Source organism: Micromys minutus (genome assembly GCF_963924665.1).
Source record: "Micromys minutus genome assembly, chromosome: 1".
In the NCBI taxonomy this organism is placed as follows: Eukaryota; Metazoa; Chordata; class Mammalia; order Rodentia; family Muridae; genus Micromys; species Micromys minutus.
Window position 1 is genome coordinate 55,788,110 of NC_137969.1, and position 25,314 is coordinate 55,813,423.

At 41.0% G+C, this 25,314-nt stretch overlaps 1 protein-coding gene across 1 annotated transcript in view; it reads right to left on the bottom strand.

The window, feature by feature from the left end:
- The window catches only part of ESRRG (estrogen related receptor gamma), a 514,466-nt gene that overhangs the window by 58,069 nt on the left and 431,083 nt on the right, over positions 1–25,314 (bottom strand). The window contains exons 6-7 of the mRNA XM_080942069.1: positions 8,414–8,524; positions 4,425–4,586 (exon numbers count right to left, since the gene is read on the bottom strand). Of these exons, the coding sequence (XP_080798195.1) occupies positions 4,425–4,586; positions 8,414–8,524 (273 nt within the window). The remainder of the gene's footprint in view (positions 1–4,424; positions 4,587–8,413; positions 8,525–25,314) is intronic.

Consider the following 25,314-nt stretch of genomic DNA (forward strand, 5'->3'; position numbering starts at 1 on the left):
CAATCACAGATCTGCCTGTTGGGCTGATAATTGCCTTATCACAGCCTGTGAAACCAAGCTCCTCTGCCGTCTGACGGAGCCTCCGTTCCTTGGCGGCCCCGTTCTAAGAAAGGCCAACAATGGAGAGGGAGTGGAGTGTGCCGAACCTCCACATCTACATAAAGGAGATTAGAGGCGACAGCGGTCCATTTTACAGCTCAATCATATTGTGTTAGCACGCGCTTATCCGAGCGCGGACGAAATTGAAAGAGAAATAAAAAAGAGCCAGGCAGATAGGAAGCAGAAAAGCGAGGCATGAGCAATTTCCAAGGATATAAAGGGATGCTAATGGCAGGGCCTGTCATTCTTAAAAAGGGCTATTAGGGCTGGTGCCCTTACACTCCCCCAGCTAAAGTCAAGCATTTTCTGAAGCCCTCGTGGTCCTTTCTTTTTTTTCTTCTGTAGATAAGTGTGGTCATGTTTCATGGCAGCTCATGTCCCCATCCGTGTGATTTATTAATGCAAGCCAACTAATTCTATTTACTGATAAAACCGCTCACTCCCTATGTATTTTTTGTTCAATGTTTTCTTTGGTAGAATTTCTCACTTTTCATAAGGCTGAAGCGAGCATGCTAGAGTGGATTTGCAGCAGCACAGAAGGGGAGCTGGCCTGACCTGAAATGCCAAGCTTCAAGCATGCCAGAGGGTGTGAAAGGAGAATGTGGATCACAAAGGCTTGAATGGTGTGTGTGTGTGTGTGTCCTTGTGTGTCCATGTGTGTGGGTGTGTCTGTGTGTATGCATGTGTATCTGTGTGTTCTTCTGTGTTTCTCTCTGTGTGTTTTGTCCCATGTGTGTATGTGTGTTTACATGTGTGTCCTTGTTTTTTCATGTGTGTGTATGTGTATCTTTGTCTATCCTTGTGTGTGTCTGTTTATGTCTCTGTGTCCTTGTGTGTATGTCCATGTATGTGTGTGTGTCCATGTGTATGTGTATGTGTGTCCATGTATGTGTGTCCTGCCTATGTGTGTGTGTGTGTACTCATACACGTGCACGCATTTATATAAGTCCACTTTACTTTTATCGTGTTACGTATATATTTTAAAGTTAAGGGCAGAGGGAAGTTTCAGTTTGCTTCTGGCTGCAGTGTGGCTCCAGTCTCACTCAGTAAGGCTGGGTTCCTATAGAGAGCACAGTTTATTTTTATCAAGGCACACATGTGACTTTAATCTTTACGCTCCCGTTGCCTCTCCCCACCCCCATCTGCTCCACGTGGTGATGTTTAGCTCTCAGATGCCCTTGAACTCAGGCTTTGACAGCACAGAGCTTCCCACACTGTTCTCAACCTCACCAGAGTAACAAAAAACAAACAAAAAGCCAAAAGACCTTAGGAAACCATTCAGTGAATTAATTTTTTTTTTTGAATTCCCCTCTGAAAAGCTAAGGTTCTCTTTGTAATCATGTAAAATACCCTCTAGGCACTGAGAAAAGGAAAGCTCAAGGCGTCTTGCCAGTGACGGCTTCTTCACTGCTACCGAGAGAGAATAAGGCCGACCCACCAATTCCAAGCCTCACAGCCGAGCACGTAAGCACACATTCATTGTTTCCCACACTGGAGTTGGCACTGCTTGGTTATTTAAAGTTACTGCCTTCTCAAAAGTTGCCTATTCCATGACTACAGCATGCTTCTTTGTAAGCCTCCCTCTCCACTTAGGTACATAATCAGGACTATAATTTCACCTCTGACCTTTCCAAACCACAGGCCTTAGGAGCAGTTACTTTTTTCCCCCCTTTAGTGGCTGGTCTTCCTCATGACAATTCCAGATGGTATCAACATATTGCCTTAATAAATCTCTCAGCTTGGGGAGACCTGGGCAGCGCTCTCTGAAGCGATGGGTGATCTGACATCATGATGACAGGACTCACACACTGCGTCTTGTTGGTTGCTTGTTTGTGGCAGGGAAGGGGCATAGAGGTGAAAGGTCAATGCCAAGTATGTTTTTCTATTACTCTCCACCTATTTTTGAAGAAAGGGTCTATCACAGAAGCTGAAGCTCACTGGTAGACTGGCTAGTGAACAATTTCCCAAGATCCTCCTTTCTCCACGTTCCAGAGACTGGGATGACAAACCATGCCTGGCTTTTATGTGTATTCTGGAGATCTTAATTTGAATAGGCTATTATTTTGAAACATAGCCTTAAATGCTTATGAGGACTCTTCCGGAATATTCTATGTAGCCCAGGCTACCCCAAACTGTGACACTTGTCCCACTTCAACCTGTCTAATTCTGCCATTGCTATGAGCCAGTTACTCTGGGCTTCAATGTGTCTTGAATATTCTGGAAACACCTGGGAACTTATGTGGGTGCTTGTATTTCTCTTTGACTCAATTCTCTCTGTCCTTGAATAGAGGAGAATAAATATCCTCAACTGGGGAGTGGTTCTCAATTTTGAGGGGTGAGGTGGGCAGCGTGGTGTGAAGTGTCCCCTGACATCTAAGGTAGTGTCTGGGGACATTTTTGTTTGTTAGAGGTGCTACCGGCATCTGGTCGGCAGATAAGGATGCCAACAAATATCCTATAATACACAGAAAGGCTGGCTACAAAAGAATGTTCTAGTACCAAGTATTGGTAGTGCCAAGATGAGAAACCCTGGGTTAAGATAAGGATATGTATGTGCAAAAGTGTGTGTGTGTGTGTGTGTGTGTGTGTGTGTGTGTGTGTAACAATAATAAAGAAAAAGAGAATGTCAACTTGTGAGTTGGGGAGTATGGGAAGACCTCAAGGAATGTGTATAAGGAAAATGTGGTCTAAGGTAAAGACATGGAACAATGGTCTACCACGTTAATGACCTATCTTGATTATCTGAAAACGTGACTATAGACATTTTTTTTAAGGAGTTAGTTTTGTTTCTCAGACATTCTAACCCAGCTACCAATGGGACTTTTTTCCCCAAGAGCAAACGTTAGCTGGCTTTTCCCCTGTGTCAGGCTGTCATTCTACAATCAAGGCACATCCTCCTGCCTCAGCCCCACAAATGACAGGATCATCAAACCTCGCCATCTGGTTCTTTTTCCATCCTTCCTTTGCACAACTTTTCATGCAATCCATGTAAGTGTGAGTGTATCTAAGTTCACCCTCCACATATATCCCTAGGGTCAAACTCTCTTCTAGATATTGTTATTCGTGTGTGGGTGTTTTCCGAAGCATACATTCCAGTTACCTATTTAACCAGTTCTGACTTAATTTGGAGAGCTTTATTAGCACACAGTGTAAGACAAAGTAGCCGGTATAATACAGAGCGATGTTTAAATTAGTTTACAATTTGCTTGGTCTCATCTAGAACTGCCCTGAACAAAGCTATTCAGAAATGTCAGCTGTGTCCCTAACCACTGTAACAAATTGTTGGCTGAACGCTGCACACCTAATGACTTCAAATTAGCTTCACTGCGATGCTGCCTGACAGTTCGTTACGACTGTTAGCAACATGGCTGGCGTATCATGACCAATAAATTGGTTTCAGTGTGGGCTGGGAAAGGGACTTCCATCAATTTGATTAAAGAAATTACTGTAGCATTCAAAGCATAAAGACAAACTAGTTTAGGGAGACGGAAATAAGCTAACTGTGTGCGCCAGAAAAACATCTCTTGCCACTTGAAAACTTCTTTATAGACTATTTGGAAAACTAAAGCCAAAGGAAATGGAAATGAATTCAGACACATTACTACTATTTTCAAAAGGCTTCATTCTGTTATATGGCCAGGTATCTGTTTTGCTGCTATAGGATGGATCAAGAAAGAAAGATAAACAAGTACAGGCTTGGGGGTCAGTATATGAGAAAGTCTGCCATCTTAATCTAGCATTTCACTTTGTATATAAAGTCATCATAAATCTCTAACTGCAAGCTGATTGAAAGTGGGTGATCATAAAAAGAAGGTCAAAGTAAAGAAGAATGATAAATACATATATATATATATATATACATATATATAGGTGTATATATATATACACATAGACATATATGTATATATGTATATATCAACCTATATATATATATATATATATATATATATATATAACCATTTAATTATAATTATACTAATTATAATTATACTAATTATAATTATATATAATTATTTCCTCCAAAAAGATAAAAATCCTTAACATAACTAAGAACGGGTTTTATGGATTCTGTATTTCATTGTGGCGAACAGTGCCCTCAGATATTGGACTGATGAGCAGAGTTCTGGACAGTGCATAAACATCATGCTTATCACTGTATGAAAGGCAATGCTCGGAATTAAGCAAAACCGGTGCTGAGTTAAGTGCAAGTAACCGAGAGTTAGACATGACCCCAGAGGAAACTGGAAAATTTGCTTCCCGTAAGATGTACCAACCTGGAGGTGCCTGCAGCCTTCGGGTTTCTTTGGGGTTTTCGGAGAACTTACCTGGGATATGTTTTGCCCATCCAATGATAACCACCAACTCTCGATCAGCCAAGTCACAGAGTGTCGTGAGGGCTTTGATGTCACTGTCGGGGACAGTAGGGTCAGGCATGGCATAGATCTTCTCTGGTTCAGCCACCAGCAAATGCGAGACAATCTTGTTATCTGTAGGGTCAGACCAGAGCACTGCATGCTCACCAGTATAATCACCACTTTTATAAACTCTAAGCTATTTCGTACGTTGAAAAAAAGATAATTGCGACATCCTACAATAAAACACACATTCTCCATCACGGTTCACCCTGTGTGCTGTGAGCAGTGTTTAGGAAAATTCACAGCAAGGAAGAACTCGCTGCTCACAACAGAAAGCATCCTTTTCTTTGCCTGGCTTTCTGGAAAGAAGACTTGGTCCTGCTGTGAACATTTTTATAGCAAACGGGTAAAAGAAGTAAGATGTTTCTTGGGTCTGCTCTCTGACTCTTAAGTGGGATCTGGGGGAGCAGATTAAACAGCATATAACAGTTTCAAAATAAAAGCCCACTGGAAGGCACTGAAATGTGGTCTAATGCAGAAAGCAAGGACCCACAAATGCCCATAGTCTTAATAGGCACGAAAGTCATTAACTGTTTTAATTCCTTTAAGGAAGAGCCAGAGGTCAGAGCCCTTCTGCCAGGATGAATTACAGACTATATGACTCTATCTCCTTGGGATGCATTAAATAGAGCTGCTCTCCTTTCCCCGGCCTCCACATACCAAGGCAACCCTCCAAATACAGCTAATATCTGTGCCCATAAAAACGAGCCTGCTTATCCGATACAGCATTTTCTCCTCCAAGCACCTTATTCTTTAATCTCCTACTTCCATCTCTTGTCCCCAGCTCATTCTCTGCCTCAGATTTATCTGTCTGAAATTTGTGATCTATGCTTTTGAAATCTTCATAAAGTCAACACTAGAGACGAATGGAAAGAGTCTCTTCGGATATGTTTTGCTGCTTAGGGGCATGTGTGGGTTTATAGAGGGGCCGTAAAGCCTGACTAACAGAATGATTTTTCTCGTTGGCCTGATTTTCAATTTCTTGATGTAGCTACAGATGGGATTCTTTCTCCTACGTGAGGAGACACAAATGGGTAAAAATTCAATTCACATGTTTAAGAGTCCTAGGTAATATCTTTCCAGAAAATTGGGAGTCTAGGGGGGAGGGTGTGAACAGACCTAAAGTTTCATGTATGTTTGCTACATGTTTTGTTCTTTCACTCTGTTTTTAACTCCTTAAACTCCAAATGATAGCTGGCATTCTTTGGTCTTATGACAAAGTAACAAAGAGACTTACTTATCTAAGAGCTATCTCCCATTTTTTCTGTAATTGTGTATGTGTGTGTGTGTGTGTGTGTGTGTGTGTGTATGTAGTATTCCATTGATTCTCTGAAATTAATTTATATAATGTATTTTAATAATTTAATAATTTAATCCAACCCTTGCACTTCCATATATATATATGGAACATATAACTCTTCAAAGATCCTCAAAAGTTATCAGCTGCCAAGAGTTCTTTAATTTACAGGGGTGGGGGGGCTCTTGAGGCCCCTCCCCAACTCTATGCTAGAATGATGACAAACTTAATTTTGTTCGGGTCTTGTACAAGCAACCCTAAAAATATATTTTAAATTACACTAATACAGACATACAAATTATACTTATTTCAGACAGTAGTTAACATAAATTAAAGGACTTAATATTAATGTTCATAGTTGGGGAGAAATATTCCCAAATAGCACACTTTCTACGGGAAAAAATCATCTAATGGTGGTATATGTTCTTCTTAGCTTATAGAATTTGGAAGGAGGGGTGTTTGTATTATATGTCGTGGAAGGGACACCTTGTATTTCTGGTCACACTTAGAGAAGCTTTGACTTTTGTGACTCTGAAGAAACATCAGTCAAGGGCACAAGGGTGTAGCCATAGGAAATCATGATTCTAGATTGTATTGTTTCACACAGGGGAAAGCATGCAACCTGCTCAAGCCAAGTTCTAGGTTTTTGACTTGCAGGTCAGAGCTACTGAGAAAAGCCTAAGCATTCCCATCCCCCAGCCAATGGCCAGCGGCACTGTCTCCGACTAAGTCTTGTTTAATGTTTCCCTAATTAGAATCAATACAACCCAATTTTCAGTCTTAGGCCTTTGTAGTACACAAACAACCAGCTAGGGGTGCAAAACTCTCCCCAGCCACCTTCTTGTTAAAGCCTGTGGTTTCCCCTGATGCCTATCTGACAAGATCTGAAAATTAAGTTTTATAAATGTTTGTTACAAAAACACACTAATTGGACAGACTAAGGAAAATTAACACAACGGCCTTTAGATAATGAGTAACGATTCATTAGGAGCCCTCTTTATCTCAGACGAATGGAGTGCCCTGCAATTGCTGTAATCTTCTTAGAGGTACTTGACAAGCCACTTCCCAATGTTTCAGGTTTACACAGAAAACGATAGATGTCCCTGTACCATGTTGATTTACAAATAGCCTGGTGCTTGCTTTTCCTTTCTGTAGTGGAAATTATCAATGGTTTTGGTCAATGTGTGCTTCAGATAAACGAGAAACAGGCAGTTTAGGTATTATTGAATCAAGAAACACTAACCCTCTAATGAAATTAAGCATTAGTGTTTATTGCATTTTATTGTATTATCAGAAAGTTTTTAATTATAATGTGCAAAATCTGCTTAATGCACTCCTAGATCGTATCTGCAGAATGCCAAACGGCTTCGCAGGCTGAGGAGGAGATGCCAGATTGGACAATTGAAAGTATAATCAACATAATGTTTTCTGGAAAAGCAAAAAGAAACTATGCCATATGTTCACTTACGCTTTAATTTTATGTAAAATGGGCTGCTGTGCTTTTAACACAGTTAAAATGCCCTTTCATTTACAGTTCAGGGTCTGCTGTATTTATTTAACGGAGTCCCAGATGCCGGCTTGGACGGTGCACAGCACTGACCCCTCCTGCAAAACTTAAACTAGAAGCGGGGCCCTTCCTTTTTTTATGAGGGCAGATCAAAACAGCCTCGCCTTCTCTTATACTGAGAAGGAAGAGTAGCTTATGTCTTCTGTTGGGGAAAAACAAAAAACAAAACAAAACAATCCCCCCGACAGTATGTGCAAGCATTTTTGCTACCAAAGCAACTCTTGGGGACTCTTCTGAATTCCAGGCATAAACATCTAGATTGCTAGGTTGGAGGCACAGTCGCTATTAACTGATTTCTCAGAAAATGGGATACATTTATTGCCACAATCTACACTCCAGCCCTTTTTAGTTAATGACAAAGAGAATGGGGTTTGCATTCTAGCTGTGTACCAGCCATCCTTTCCAATTGCAAGCTGGTATCATAAAATCATGGGCTCTTTAAAAACAATTTATAACACCCATAAGGGCACCTGAGATGGAACCACCAACCTATGCTCATTATTAGTAGGGTCCATTCTCGTTCTAATCTATTGCTAGCTACTGTGTTAACCTTATATAGCTTCAAATTAATGAGGCCCCTAATGTATTTTCATTGGGAGGTTGAGCAGCCAAACTCATTTAGTTAGGGAAAAACTACAAAAGTCACTTTCTTGTGAAATCTGAAACTAACAGCCCCAATGAACTAATGATCACAGTATGATCCGTTTTATGTACCTCTGCAAATAACAGCAACCGGTGAATGTAAAATTCACACCGTATAAGCTGTGCATTAATATGCTTACGCTGCTACAAAATGACTAGGCACAAACAGGGAGAGTAGAGAAGTATCATAGACAGCTTTTAAAGAAATGAAAGAGATCATTTGTCGGGTTGACACTTGTTCTTCATAGACAATCCCTGAGAAGAGAGTTCATGTTCTCCAACGGAGATGAGTTTCCTTGGACTCAGAAGGAACGGGCATGCCAACACTAGGATACACAGTGCCAACTGGGAGGATTCTGTGTCTGGGAAGCCAGGCACATGTGTTGTACTTACATGGCTTTTTGGCTGGCTGCACCAGCTGAGGGTTCAGGTATGGGCTGTTCTCAGCATCTATTCTGCGCTTGTATTTCTGCCGACCTCCACGCACTCTGTCAAGACGGACCCCTGTGGACAGAGACACACACTGGCTTACTCTTGAGGTAGTTATAATCAAATACATCAACTGCATCTCCCAGGAGTGCTAGGGAGACAGACAGTGGCACTCAGAATGGACCAGCTTTACAGGAGAAGGAAAAAAAATGGAGGTTGAATGAAAATTGTCAGTGTTTGAAAAATATGGCAACGCATGGCTAGAAAATATTAAAAGACATTTTCTGCAGAGCCATCAAAGTTGTCACTTGCAAATACACCATATGAAACTGATCAAAGAAGTATGTGTGTGTGTGTGTGTGTGTGTGTGTGTGTGTGCACGTGTGCTAGTGTCATGGTTTCTCAAGGTAAAAGGCATTCATATTCTGTACCCTCATCCCCTATCACTCATGAAAGCTCCATGTGTGGGAACCAGTCAACAGAAACATCTAGAACTCCACAATCCTCCGATAAAGAGTTTCTACAGACTTGGCAGAGTGTGGGACTGATGTAATCCAATATTGGCCCATAAGAAACTGTCAGTCTACTGCTCAAGAGATTCTTATTTACAAGATGACAGTGATAGAAACCAAAAGTGGGCGGGTCCATGCAAATAGTGTAGGAAGCGTTTTCCCAAGAGGAATTTCAGAAGGGATGAATGTCAAATCCACCCCCCAGCTATGTAGCCCCCCCTCCTGTGTATTTAGTTACAGTTTTCAAGGCATTTCATGTTCACAGAATTCTCTTTATTCCTCAAATTGTTAGATCCTGGTTGTGTAATTGTATCAATATTTACTGAAGTTTGATATGTTTTCCTTCTTTCCCCTCTTAATTAAACTCCCTCTTCTCTCATAATTTTATGTTGCAACCTTTCTCCAAGATTTTTGCACTTTATGTTATGTGGTTCCATTTCAATCCATCTGAGATGCACGGGACATTATTTATATTACATGTAGCCTTGATTTCTCTCAGCTAGCTTCAATCTGGGCAGAACATTTAGTGTGCTCTTTCTAGATGTAGCAAGAGAGGGCAGAGAGAGAGGGAGAGGAAGGAGGGGAGAGAAGGAGAGAATCTGAAGTAAAAGAGAAAGCACTTTAGTCATCTCTAAAGTTCTTAGAACAAAAGTCTGCAGAAGGCACGTGGATCGTTTGGATCTGGTGTATGGGTTCCTTTATATTCTCTTAGAGCTTATCAGAGGATTCACACTACCAATATAATTATTAAAACTACTATGCCCTTATTTATTTACATTATAAGGGGATAAGTGCTCGTGTGCACATATGAAGGGTAGTGGACAGCTTGCAGGAGTTGGTTATTGTCTTCCACCATGTGGATCCTGGGGGTGGCTCTCAGGTTGTCTGGCTTGAAAGTAAGTGCCTTCACTACCTGACCTGTCTCGTCAGCCAGTGCTGCTCAGTTTCTGAAGATGGGGGCTGTCCAGAAAGTAGAACTTCTGGAAGCTTGAGAGACAGTTCAGCCCCCAAAATGCTTACTGCTCAAGCTTGAGTTTGATTCCTAGACCCCACGTAAAAGCCAAACATGGCATCCTATGTAATGCCAGTGCCCACCGGGTGGGAGCTGGAGCATCCTAGAGCTCAGTGGACAGCTCTCCTGGCCAAACTCGTGAGCTCCAGGCTCAGTAACTAAGTTTTTGGCTTAAGAACTAAGGTAGACAGTGATTGAGGGTTGACACTGGGCATTGACTCCTGGCCTCCAAATATGCAGTTATGCATGTGTACACTCATACATAAGAAAGTATACATGCATGGACCCCACATACAGGAAATCGGCCTTCAGTGTTGTGACTAGGTGTGTATGCACTGCTGGACCCTGAATTGTCATTCAGTATAGTTCTCTCATGTGGCATCAGGGGAGATGTATTAGGGAAGACTGACTTTCTGTCCATGCTCAAAATGACTCTCTAACGTTCTCCACCTTCGTCCCTTGGCATCTGTGTAGATAAGTAGCAATCCACCCATATACCTACATGTATGCCCTGCCTGCTCCATCCATCGACCCCACCCACACACCCACCCCATTCCTAAATAGTCAAGAGCTTTCCAAATGCAGGAAGATTTCACTTCTTTTTCTCTAAAATGAAAATCAATTGGACAAAGAATTCTTTTATGACTTGTGATCTTTATTTGTATGAAATGACTAGATATTGATACTCATAAAGCCTGAGATTAATAATCCTAGAGTAAACCCTGACAGAGACTCGATATGCAGAGCAGTGCTCCTGCCAAGTTTGGATAACAATTAATAGCAAAATTTTCTGAAGTCAATGTGTTTTAGAAGATCACAATAATGTATTCATGTGCAAATTTATTCCCAATCAAAAGCAGCCAAATATTAAAATTTTTCAAATATTTCAGACCAAATAAAATATATCTACTATTGCTTTAAACCTTGCTTCCAAACCTGGGGTAATATGCCTTTTATGTACCCCTGGAGGACTAGTGCCCGTCATTGTGATTTTCTCTAGCTGGTTATGTTTTCAGTGAAAGTTTAAAGGACAATCCAACTAACAATAGCTGCGAATATCTTTGCACTATGTCATGCCGTTTAATTTATTTCTTTGCACTGAAGCAAAATCTGAGCAAGGAGACACAGCCCCTTGTCACGTGAATCATAATGTAAACATATTATATGGGAACAGCAGCATGTAGGCTAAACCAGATCCAAACACCTCTGAACACATGACAACAGCTTCTTTGCCTTAGACGATTGACAACCAATGTGCTCATTCATGTGACAAAAATATATTACAACTTGTTTTTTCTTTTGAGACACTATCTCTCACTCTATACCCTTGACTGAAAAACAAAGTGAGTCCCATCTCAATATACATAAATAAATAGATAGATAATATTTTCCTTGAGTTCAGCTGTACTTTACCCAATATGAAGTACAGAACTAATAATCACAACTTACACTATTGTGTTTAAAAGGTTCAAAACCATTTTATTAAAAATAAATAACATTATTTATGGCCAGTAACTGGGAGAGTCAGATTAGTGAGAGCCAAACGTCGATGCACCCAAAATCACCATGTCTGTGTTTTACACATCTATAGAAACAATTTCTCCTTAGACACAATTTATATAATACTTTTGAAACAATTAAAACATGAGGGTTTTACTCCCTAAAACAGAACATGCCCACGATGTAGCATGTGTGACAAGATTTGAACTTAATTAAGGCAACTGGGTTGTCCACGCGTGTGGAGACCACCATTGTCTTTTTATAAAGAAATAAACAGGTAAATAAATAAATAAATAAATAAATAAATAAATAAATAATATTTTAATAGTTGGCATTTTCCTACCTAACCAGAACGTTTCACAAGTCTTCTTCGAGTTCAGCGTGTGCCTATGTGCCACTGGGGAGTCACAAATTGGACACACTGTCCAAATTTACAAAATGTAAAGAGCAGGAGTAGGATGGGGAGGAAAAACTGCTGTGATGAGGAAAAAGTCCAACAAAGCGAAAGGGTCAAGCTGAGGTCGCAGGGGTTGACCCATGCTAAGCCAGCTTGTTATGTCCAAATGCAAATCTTCCTGATGTCATGTGACCCAAGTCAAAGTGTTTCCTTCCAGTGGCATTGTAAAGTCAGCTGGGTGTCCTATGTATTTCTTCCTCTTCAGGGAATTATTAAACATAACTTGCCTACTTCCCCAATTTAAAATTAAGGCATTTATTACATTGTTGCAAAAACAAAAGAAGCTAAGGGTGAGATCCCCAGAATACTTATGAAAGAAATAGACAGCCCCATCAAAATACAAACGATTTTGAAATGACCACTCAAGAATATTCAACAACCAGCTGTGCTTGGTGAATGTCATTCTGCATAGATTACAGTTCAGTCAGGAAGGGCCACAGGAAAGCCAAACTTATGACAGCATGGACCCGTCCCTGCTGACCCCTGCCTGTACCATCTGCAGCCCTGTTGTGTGCTACCCTGAGCTACCCTGTTACTTTGCTGCCTACTAGTGCCTTCTTCCATTTCTGTAGAGCATGTGACCCTAACCCAGTCTCTGCTGGACACTGTCAAGGGCAGCAGCTTTGCCTAACACAGAGGACATTCTCTTGCAAGGAGCTGCAGCAAGGGGCTGTAAGGATTAGCAGAGGCTAGGCAAGAACTGTGGATTTCAATGGCAGCTTCTGTTGGGTTCTCCTTTGGGACAAAATTTGGTCTGCTATGCGTAGTTTTGGGCCCCAGGGCAGGGAAGGTGAGTGGAAATTCTTTGTATGTGCACACACATGCTCCAGGGAAAAGCCAGCCATATTAAATGCTTGTAGAGCATCTGAGACAATGTGACAAGCCAAGCTCTGGGTATGCTTTGTAACTATCGTCATCCCTCTCAAACTAGACAGCAATTTTGTTAAATGTTGCTTTGAGATCGGGTCCCTTTCTCCTGTTTTAACATACAGTGTCCTGGTCCCGATATCCTCTCAGGAAGCCCTGTCTACAAGTTATCTCAGTGAGCCAGTTCATGCCTGATGTGTCATGGAAGAAAGGAAAGTTCGTGAGAGCGTGTTACACGCTGCACAATCAGGGCCAGTTGAATTCTGTATGTGTTAGTGCACATGCCCTCAAAGCAGCCCTAGGAGACAGTTGCTATTTTTGTCCCATTTTACAGGTGGGAAACCAGTAATGTGTAAGACACAGAGTCGGGAAAAATGCCTACACTAGAAAAATTAAATTGCTGAAGTAAACAATATCTCCACCCTGATCGGTACATAGATAAGAGGTAGGCAGAACAGGGCCAGCAGAAGACATGTGACTTCTATTCATTAATGACTCTGAGTCTGTTTCTCAGTCAGGTGCTTGAGCCCATGGCTGTGGACAAACCCAGTGAAGATTTTTTAAAACATAAACTTAAAAGATTTATTTTCTATTCTTCTCTTCTGAGGCAAGGCGGGTTATAAACTCCACATGCTCTGCCTTCTACGTTGAAAGCAACAGGCTTGGCCATGCCTAGCACAAAAGTGAAGGAAGAGAGCAGCCAAATCTCAGAGTCCTGACAGGTACCACCAGTGGCCCTTGCCCCACTGAGTGGCAGCTAATGATTTCAGTTACTTTGGCTGGAATATCCGGTCCACAAAACCATAGTATGGAAACTTCTCCACCTGTCTGTTAAAATACTGTAATAAAATGTAAAAAAGATCACAAAGGGATTGAAGGGCAGAGTAGGGAAGAGACAGAGAGATAGAGATAGAAAGACAGAGAAAAAGAGAGACAGAGAGAAACAGAGAAAGAAACCAAGACAGGGAGACAAAGAGGCAGAGACACAGAGGCAGAAAGACAGAGACGGACAAGTAGACAGAGAAGCAGAGAGACTTTATTCTCTAAGTGAGATAAAAGGGCAGGGTTCCCATTAAAGCTTTCTTGTTTTCTAGATAAATGAATAATCAACCCTCAGATTCATCAGCCCTCGGGAATCCTTCCTCTTAGGCTCCCTGACAGCCATCTGGGTGATTAACATGAAAAGCTACACTGGAGTCACATGGGCTTCTAGGTGCATCTGAAATGCACACGTGGGTTCATGCATATAGGACAAAATCGCAAAGAAGCTTCTTGACCCCCAGCTCCCCGAGATGCCACCCACAGCTCTTGCCCCGCTCCAGAGCTCTTGTACCAAACTTGCAAAACCTGGATTGGAGCCCAAGTGCAAATGGGAATCGTTGGAAACCACTCCCCACCAAACGTTTCGTGGAGGACATGTTTTCCTAGCAGAGGGAAAGTCGCTTGGGTGAAGCATGGGGGCCAAATCTATGACACATACAAGTACAAATTAGGTCATCTGCAACAGGTGACGCATTTTAATTGAATGTCTTCTGTCTGCAAGTCTGACAAAAGGTGGATGGAAATGGATGAGCCTGGCCAGACAGCCCTGAGTCTCACAATACCCAATATCTCATTATTTCTAAACAGCTGTCTATAAACTAATGCTGACAAGCCTTGAACCTTTTATTTCTGCTCAGACTGGGATTTCTGTGAGGAGGAAAAATAAAGGGCAAGGAGAGAGACGGGCATCCAGAGCACGGCATTAAACATGCGAGGTCTATCTTTATTACCTCCCCAGTGTAATTAAAGGAATCTCCTGTTAAAAAGGTGCCATTTCTTCCCTTCCTCTGTCAGGGGCAGGTACTCTTGGCCTGCGTGTGCTAAACATAGGTGCTGTCTTTAAAAGAAGAAAATCTTCCTATTATTTGTGTGTGTGTGTGTGTGTGTGTGTGTGTGTGTATGTATGTGTGTGGGTGGGTGGGTGGTTTGTGCTGTGTACACATATGTGGGGTACCTGTGCTCTAGGGCCACTTTCCAGACTGCTATTCTGCCACTTCCTACTTTATTCCATTGATATAGGGTCTCTAACCAAATGTGAAGCTTTGCTGGTACTCAGCAGCTTCTGTAACCCTTTCCTCGTGGCCCCTGGCAGCACTGTTGGCACAGGTGAACTTACAAGTGGCCTGGACAGCCATCTCCCCTACAGGATCTTTGTATGTAGCTTGGAATAGTCTGAGATTCATTCTATAGAACAAGCTGGCCTCAAACTTAGAGTGATCCTCCTGCCTCTACCTCCAAAGTGCTGGAATTGGAGGCAGGGGACCCCATGCTACATCTGGCTTTTTATGAGGGTCCCAGACATCTTAACTCAGATCCTTGTGAATACACAATAGATGTTCTTACACAGTAAGCTACCTCCCCAACATCTGCTTTTATTATCTTAAAAATCTTTACAATTTCATTTTACTGTGGTGACCATTATAATCTGCCAAAGTAAAATTCAAAATGGAACGAACCTGGACACTGAAGGTGTAGGTCATCTTGTCCATTGCTCAGTGAACAAGTGTAAGGTCTCAGGCTTAGCTCCCTACACCAAACAAACCAAAAGTGAAGCTGAGCTTTAATCTCAGCACTCTGGAGGAGCAGGCAAGGGGATGAGAAGTTCATAATCATCCTATAGTAAATTCAAGGCTAGCTTGGTCTATATGTGTTCCTGTTAACAAACAAACAAACAAATAACGAAGTAAAATCTACCAGGAAGTATACCAAGAAATGGTGTACATTCTCAGGCTGTGTTTAGTGAAAACTATACCCAATGCATAAAACATATAGAAAAACTCATTTTAATAGCAATTAAATATAGATATAATGTTAACATTACATGTCCAAATGTCACACTAGTGTCAGGTTTCTTGTGACATTTCTAATCTTTTGTGACATTAGCAGCAAGAAGTTTAACACACTATAGTAGTCTGCTGAATTCACAGACCCCATGGGAATCCTCTCTGTAAACAACAGCTCACATGAGGTTTAGTCAAATTGTAATACCATGCAAACATAAACTAAATATGAAGTCAAGATGACTACCAAGTTTCTGGGTTGTGAATCATATTCATTCCCTCTTAGAGAGGACAAAGGAAAGGGACTTTAAAGATATCATTGTTAGGGCTTCAGCGGAACAAAGGCAACGTAATAAAGAAAATCTCAAATGGAGCCAAAGAAATGCTCTACTGCAGATTACCAGATAAAGACAACTGTCCTCTCTAAGACCCTCTCTGTACAGGTCACACCCAACCTCTCTTCATTTACCAAGCAGAAGTTAGATATTCCTGAGGGGAGTTAGTAAAGAGAGAGGGAAGAGAAACTGAATAGTCTATCAAGGGCATGGACACTGTTCAAGTTGAGAAAAGGGGACATGTGAGCTGAAGGCAGCCTTGTTAGAGGCAGGCATGTCCACAGAGATGAGGGACTTCAGCAAGCACTCCAAGACATACGTTTCTCTCCCCAGATTGGACCAGTTTGGCTTGGAGGGGCTTAAGATGAGGCTAGAGGATTTGTGATACACAGTGATAATTTAAAAATCACATATAAGTACATATATATATATATATATATAATCAATAAATGAAATGTTATATGCTAAACAAGCAGCATTTCCTATATAGTCCATTTCATTCACTATCCTTTGATCTCCTGTAGATCTGGAGACTCTGGATTCTATCTATTTCAGCAAATAACTTTAAGTTCAGGTTACTTGGCACAGTTGGTATATTTGTCATGTCTTTACAGCTCACCATATTCATGCTACATAAGGAGACGGTTCTTAAGAAATGATTTCATATTCCATCCTCATTGTCATAAAATGTTAAAAAAATAAGTGAGAGAGCTAGATACACATAAATCTAAACAGGTAACTTCCTGTCAAAGAAGGGATCCCTATCAGGAAATTGAATACCCTTGAAGGTGAGTATTTAGGTTGGTGATGAGGGCACTTGTCTGAGTTCTCAGCATTTAAGAGGTTAAGGCAATAAAATAGCAAGTTCAAAACAAGTCTAAGAAATTAAAAAAGAAAGGGAAGAGAAGAGTGGGAAAGAAAGAGGAAGGTGGGGGGAAGGTGTCAGGCATGAGTGGTGGTGGGGGAACTAGAAATGGGAAAATGATCTTCAAATGTTTCTACAGGAATTTAGAAGTACCTTGTATTTAAGTGAGGCTGGTGGATGGGTGTGTGCAGAGGCTAAAAGCTTTGGGTCCTCATGAGGGGTCCGGTTACACCAAGCAGGGAATTTGACAGAGGATGTTTTTTGGGTACTTGTCACCAGAGATCTTTGTCCAAAAGTACCCACAACATGGGGAATTTAAGTTCTAACTAGATCCCAAGACAGAGCAAACACACTTGTCTGGTCATAAGGCAGCTCAATGGTAGATGTTGGGAGTCAAAGTCCCAGCTGTCATTCCCGAGCATGGGGAGAGGTGGAATTTCCCATGGAAATCTCTGCTGGTTTCCAAACTAGCTTTTCTTAGTCTATCCTATGGTCAACAGCTTCCCTGTGTGTAACTGAGGCATATGCTGGCCCAAACTCAGACTCTAACTCACTCTATTGCTATGGATATTCAGCTGAATTCCACACACTATTTGAAACTGGATCAAAGGATCAAAATATAGCCAAATGCTTTTGTTGTAAATTTTAACTGTATATTAACATCAGTGGATTCCTTATGTAGCTCACACAGTTATTATGAAAGATGACTCAAGGGGAAAACAACAACAACAATAAAGAAAGATGGACAAATGTATGTATCATTTGTTAATTGGGTGTTTCTGTCTGCTTGAATGCTCCAGTTGTATTTCTCCATTGAGAGTGAGCACACAAAAAACACGAATCTCTTTGCAATTCTTTCTGAAATTCTCACTTGCTGATGTTCTACCTGTGCTGGGATATTATTATACTTTAAAAGACATAAGAACACGAGGGTCCCAAAATACAGTGAAACACGAAGGAGAAAGAGTTGGCTGGACGACTGTATACGACAATTCAACGTTTCAGCATCCTTCCCAGACAGTGTGCAAAGAAACACGCGCAGCTGATTGCTAAGTCAGATTCTAAGAGGAACCAACATGTGAGAATTATATTCAGAACTTTATTTAAATGCTGAATGTAAAATGGGAAAGACTGTACCTCCCTGGACTTGGGGGATTTGACAAATGAAAATAAAACCATTCTTTTCCCAAGACTCTTTTATGGCCTTCCTGCCTAGAAACAGATGAATGAATCCGACCACGTGGTAAGTGCTCTTCCAGTTCCAAGAGTCTATGAATGAAATACTTAAGGAGATGGAAGTGGCCCACAGATTTGGAGTCTCACAAGTGCCCGGGCAGCTGGAAACGTAACATACTTTGGATCCTCGGTCAGTAAAGGCCGGAGCCAAATGGCAGCATTAGCAGAACAGGCAGCAGAAGGCTCTCTGGCATGGGTCTTGCTGCCTCTCCCACTGACCTTGGCCAAATGCATTTCCCTTTGTTCTCACCGATAATAGAGCAAATAAAATACCCGTTTGAAAAATGCTTGCAGCTTATTGCTGCATTAGGGAAAGATCAATGTCCACTGCACATGGAGGGGAGGCTGACACGGGGAGATTACAGACTGCCTCGGGTTTGCCACCACATCTGGGTTCAGCTAAGCAGAAGACACACAGACTGGGGTAAGCTGAGCAGAAGAGGACCAGATAGTGGGTATTTAGAAAGCCACATGCACTGGGGAGAGCTCAGTTACTGAAGTAAACAGCTCCTCATCTCCAGAATGAAAAACATGTGTGAAATCTAACTTATTCCCTTAAATATACCACAAAGATAAAGGATGCATCTCACCATACACCACTGTCCAGAAACTAAGGGATGTATGTGCAGATGTGTAGACATGCCCCTTGATTATGAGGGGCGTGTTCCAAAATCCTCAATGAATGCTGATAGTGCATACAGCATTGAACTCTATATGAATTATATTCCTACCAACACACACACACACACACACACACACAGAGAGAGAGAGAGAGAGAGAGAGAGAGAGAGAGAGAGAGAGAGAGAGAGAGAGAGAGATGGGGTAGACAGACACACAGAGAGATAGAAAGAGACAGTAGAAAGAGACAGACACACACAGAAGAAGAGATAGAGAAGAAAGACAGACATGCAGAAAAAGAGAGAGGGAAAGAGAGGAGAAAGAGGGGGGGGTAAAAGACAGACAGAGAGAAGAGGGGAGAAAGAGTCATACAGACAGAAAGACACACACACACACACACACACACACACACACACACACACACACACACCAGAAATCTCTAGCCCTTTCCATTTTGGCTGAGCTCTCATTACTCACCAGGACTCTAATTTTTAGTTTGAGGTAAGAGACAAACATGCACACTATCTTAATCCTTCTTTATGACAGTCTGGGTCACAGATTCTGTCTTACCACAGATCTTGGTCACCACATCCAGCTTCACCTTTTCTTAGAACAAGAGCATTAACTTGTTCCTAGAAGGAAGCAGTACACAAACTCTAAGGCTTCCCTACACTGTCAGCGTCCCCACTCTTAGGACTTAGTTCATTATTAGGGAAGACAAGGGACCCAACAATATCGTGGTGTGCATTGGGGCCCTCCAGCTGATGCCTTGGCCAGCTGCTGGGGGTGACTGACAACGAGGTGGTTGACATCATAGACATGTTGGGAAGGGGAAATGCCACACTTGGGGCAGATGAGACGCCATCATGCACCCCTCAACGGACTATGGTTTAAATCGTAACTGTTCTTTATTTCCAGAATTTTCCATGTATTACTTTCTCACCCCTGTGGCATATACTGTTGTTTCTGGACATCTGCGCCTGATTAAATGCAACCCTCATTGCTGTGGTGCATGTAATGGAATAGGTCATATATGTAATGGAATAGGCCATATTTCACACATGTTTACCATGCTGGAGGTCATGTCAGAGGGACTACTGTACATACAGAGATACGAAAAATGCAGATGGGGAAGGCAACTACTGTATACACATGGGTAGACAGATACAGATTACACATGAACGAAGGTTTTTCAATCAGCACGATGTGACTTATTTTTATGTCTGTTCTACTAATTCCACGGTTGGACCCAGTAAGACTGAGAACCATTCATGCATGATGTATTTCCTTTGAAAGAGAACTCACAATGTGTGGGTTTATATTGATATTTATATCAAGAATTATAAACTCAAACACCTGGGGAATTACCTTCATGGTGTCAGGAAAATGGACTGTTAGATAAAAAATAAAAAGAGGGACACAGCGCAGTGAAGAGAAAGAATCTGCCTGATAGAAAGGCCAGATAGAAAGTACGTGGGGCAGATCAGTTACTTCTCATGGATAGGACAGGCCCACATGGGTACAATTGTCTCAGGTTCCCATAATCAAAAGAAGCCACATTCTGAGTCTTCATGTAAAACCATCAGTATGTAATTGCTCATGGATTTCTAGCTAAAATAATCCTCGGGCTGCCAAGTTGCCAGCTACAACTTTTGATGTCCACAGAGTTAGAAGAAGCCAACTGCTGGAATTTCCCTGATGGAAGCCAAGTGTGACAACTGGTGGCACAAACTAATCATATTATATTATATGATTAGAAATTATCCTTGAATTTCACTTATGCCCTCATTATGAAAAAGTGCAAATTAAATGACCCATTTTGCTCAAGCTGTCCTATAGACCACAGCACAGAACTCTAGTTTAAACATCTTAGTAGGCACTCAGTCCCATGTTAATGGAAGAGTGTTTTTATTTGAACTCGCGTCTAACATGGTATAAGTTTAACCAGCCAGACCCTGTCCTAGCACCTGTCACTTGAAATTGCTGACATGCTTCAGTCCAAACAAGCCCTCATGAAAGAGCATCACTTGAGAAGATCCCATGGGCAATCATAGAGAACAATGGCATGGACCAGCTCAGCTCAGAAAGACCACACTTTGGGACGTTCAGACAATTCTCAGAGGGGGGAGAATTGGAGTTTCATGGCTGCGGGATGGAGAGAGGTTTAGAGCACTGGGTCCGTATCTAGCTCCCAGCACTCACATGGCAGCTCATAACCATCCCTAACTCCATCTTCAGCCGGTCTGATGATCTCTGCTGGCCTCTGCAGGTACCAGGCACATAAGCTGTGCACATACATGCATGCAGGCAAACACACACACATAATGGTTATTTATTTTATTATACAGATAATAAAAATAATTATTTGAAAAGAATTGGATTCTGGCATTGAGGTGCTTCCTTTAGATTAGGGACTCGTGGGGTAAGTAGGACAGAAGGTATAGGTAGAGTGAGTCTGAAACAAGTAATATGGACAGGGAATGTGACTTTCTGTGACAGGAGAGTGGGGGATAAACATTTAAAAGGAGAAGGTTTGTGTTAGGAGACATGAAAATTTGAAGGAAGATGGGGAACCTAATGTTTGAATGAAGATTTGAGCATATAAAGTCACACTGTGAAAACCTTTACATGTGCAACCTAACACATTACACTATTGAAGACTTGAATTTTAATAAAGCATAAAGCACACTGGACACTTGAACAGTTCCTATTTTCAGATAGCATCAGAACCAGTACAGCCAGGATTGGTGTGTGTGTGTGTGTGTGTGTGTGTGTGTGTGTATATGTGTGCAGGTGTGTGTGTATATGTGTCTGTATGTGGTATGTGTGTGTATATGTGTGTATATGTATGTGGTGTGTGTATATGTATATGTGTGTATGTGTATATATGTATGTGGTATGTGTACATATGTATGTGTATGTATATGCATATGTATGTGTGTATGTGAGTGGTGTGTATGTATATGTGTGTGTATGTGTGTGTATGTGTGTGTATGTGTGTATATGTATGTGGGATATGTGTGTATATGTGTATGTATGTGTGTATATGTATGTATATGTATGTGGTATGTGTGTGTATATGTGTATAAGTGTGTGTATATATGTGTATGTGTATGTATGTGTGTATATGTATGTATATGTATGTGGTATGTGTGTGTATATGTGTATAAGTGTGTGTATATATGTGTATGTGTATGTATGTGTGTATATGTATGTATATGTATGTGGTGTGTGTGTGTATATGTGTATAAGTGTGTGTATATATGTGTATGTGTATGTATGTGTGTATATGTATGTATATGTATGTGGTATGTATGTGTATATGTGTATAAGTGTGTGTATATATGTGTATGTGTATGTATGTGTGTATATGTATGTGGTCTGTTGACCATGTAACTTGGGCCTCTAAAACAGAGATACCAGCTTCCGCTCAACAGCAGATTTCAGAAATTGACTTTTTCTAAGACTCTCAACTTTGCTGCCGTGAAGAGAACTGGAGGGACGCCCCCAGCCCCTTCCCAGAAGTTGAAGCAGTGTCCTAATCCATCATGAAGGTCACTGCTGGGCAGGATGAGACCTTTGCTTCATCGCCAGGGCCTCCGTGGCTGGCCTCTCAGCACTTGGAATCCCTGTTGGCCTTGGAAATGAAAGACCGTGAAATTGAACCACAGAACCACAAGGCAGATCAAAGGAGGACAGCACTGGGCTGCCGCACTTAAGACTGGAAAAAATGTAGCAGTTCTTTTTCTCAGAAGTTTTGGATGGCCCTGTTCCGTGGTTATTCAGGCATTGAGGCTCATCCTAAAGGAGACAGTGAGCAGAGCTCAGAGCTCTCACGCCTGGGAATGCAGCTGGTAGAAAAGCTCTTCTTCTCAGTCACTTCTTGCCCCATTTGTCTAATTAACTCAGTTAAATGTAAATATAAGATTCCTGTATGAGGATTCGAAGAAGTGCTTTCTAAAACAGCTTTACACAACCCTACATTCTGCTTTTAAAAATACTTATTTAGATTACTCCAAATCTTAGATAATTCACAAAAATATAATTTAAAAAAATTTCCTGTTCTTTAACTCCTCTCTGTGTGATATATATGTAGTCACATGTGTGTGCACCTGTGTTTATTGGTATATGTACAAATGTGTGTGCAAATGTGAGAGTAAAGAGGCTAATATCGGGTGTCTTTTTGATGTGACTATAGTGGATACAGAACTCTCTGATTGGCTGGACTGCCATGCCTGTTCCCATGAGCTCTTGGAATCTATCTATCAATGAACCCCATTACTCCAGCATTGAAGTTACACATACACACACACACACACACACACACACAATATATATATATATATATATATATATATATATATATATATATATATATATATATATATACATATATATAAAATGTAGATCAACATGGCCAGCTTTTATATGGGTGCAGGGGTCACAAAGAAATCAGGATCCTATTCTTGAAAAGTGATCACTGTTACCTCTGAACCATCTCCCTAGCTGGAGCCTTTAAAAGATTTTGCACCAAGTCTTGGTAGGTAATGCCATCCCTAGGCATGCGGTCCTGTTATATATAAGAAATCTAACTTGACAAATAGCATACCTCAATGCTTTCTGGTTCACATTCCCTGCTGGAGTTCCTACTCTGACTCCCCTCAGTGCTGGACAGCAACCAAGATTCAGAAGTCAACAATGTGTTCCTCTCCTAAACTGCCTTTGGTCATGGTACTGGCACATGAACAGAAAGCTAAAACCCCAGTGTTTGTGGAACAACAGAATGGGAAGATTCAGTTGTAGCCCCTCCTCCCAGTAAATTTGACTGTAAAGGTGTGGTCACGAGGGTGTGGCCATGAGGGTGTGCCCATGAGGGTTTGCTGCAGGACAGCAAAATATGCTGGGGTAGTATTAGCATCAGCTCTTGCCTGCATCCTATTAAATGCCCAGAACTCCCTATACCAAACAATATAATAAAAGCAAAACAAACAAACAAAACAAAACAAAACAAAAAACTTGCAAATTGGAATAAAGATAATAATGGCTGGAATAGGGCTGGAGAGATGGCTTAGTGGTTAAGAGCACTGACTGCTCTTCTAGAGGTTCTGAGTTCAATTCCTAGCCAACCACATGGTGGCTCACAACCATCTGTAATGAAATCTAATACCTTCTTCTGGTGTGTCTGAAACAAGGACAGTGTGCTCACATACATGAAATAAATAAATAAATCTTAAAAAAAGAAACAATGGCTGGAATAGATTTAATCATTCATTCAAATGATTGAGTTTTTTCATCTATCAATGTACACGTATGTGACCCTAAAATGAGAGAAACTCAAAGGGTTGTATACAAAAAACACTATCTAGAATTTTTCATTCGTCCCTGGTGATTATAATCACTGGCTTTCAAAGTTGAGATATGACAAAATATACAATGAAGAATATAGAATAAGCCTTTCAAGTTCATGTTCAGTTCCATCTAGTAAGCTAGCAATATACTCTTTAAAAGTTGCATTAAAAGCTTTTGACAAAGAACAGAACCAACGAAGACTTCTCCATAAATTTGAATTCTTTTAAACTAAACTGGAAGGAAATCTCGTCTATTTAGCAGAGAATGAGTTGGAAAGGTCTCGGTTTAGAATATGCTACTGCAAACAGTGTATCTGAAATCACAGAGTCAAACACACAGGGGGTGGGGCTTACAAGTACAAGTCTAGTCACTGATTACAATGAGAGGGAAAGCAATCTGTGAGGGGACATGCTTTCAGAATGACGGTGCGGTATTTATAGCCAACGTTGTTGCCAGGAATGTTTGTGAATAGTTGTGCATAAGCATCCAAAGTCATTCGCACACCCTATTGAATACCTTGCACAGCACAGAAATGGAGCTCCTGTCCCATAAGTTCTCCTAGCCCAAGCAGGGAAAACACCACATAACACATAGGAACAAAGCTTTACATAGACATCCCAGCAAATAGCAATATCCCATTCCTCATGAATAAAAAGGAATACATGCAAACAATGTATTCCCACAGTAATTACCTCTCTGCAAACTTAAATCCATACAACTATCTCATTTTTCTGGATGCTGTTCACCTCACTCTGGGACTCCCTGAATCATCCCCCATAGACTTTCTAAGTTTCTGAAATGACATAAAATCAAAATTAAAAAAAAATCTTTTGACATATTTGGAAACTTGGACTGCTAAAGTAATGTTTCTGTGGGTATATAGCTGAATTTTTTTTTAAAAAAGAACAGTCTATGCTTTATTTTAAATGAAGCTAAATACACATCAGCAGAGAAAGGAGAGAGGAAACATCTACTAAGTAAGAACATACATCTATGTCAATTTCAGTTTATACAGGATGATTACCTAAGCAAGGGAGGCTTTCAATCCCTTCCTCAATTAGCACCTTCATCATATTAAAAAGACAATTTATCATGCTTGCAACTTCCATATCTATTCTTCAACCACACCTGTGTGATGAATGAGAGTTTAATGAACAATATCATATTCTTGGTATCTCAGTGTAAACTGAGCCTTTTAGATTTCCACATGCATCCTCAGGAGACTGGAGAGTGTACTAACTGTGTTCCATTCAAATACAGACATTATGCTAGAGAATTCTGAGAAGCATCAT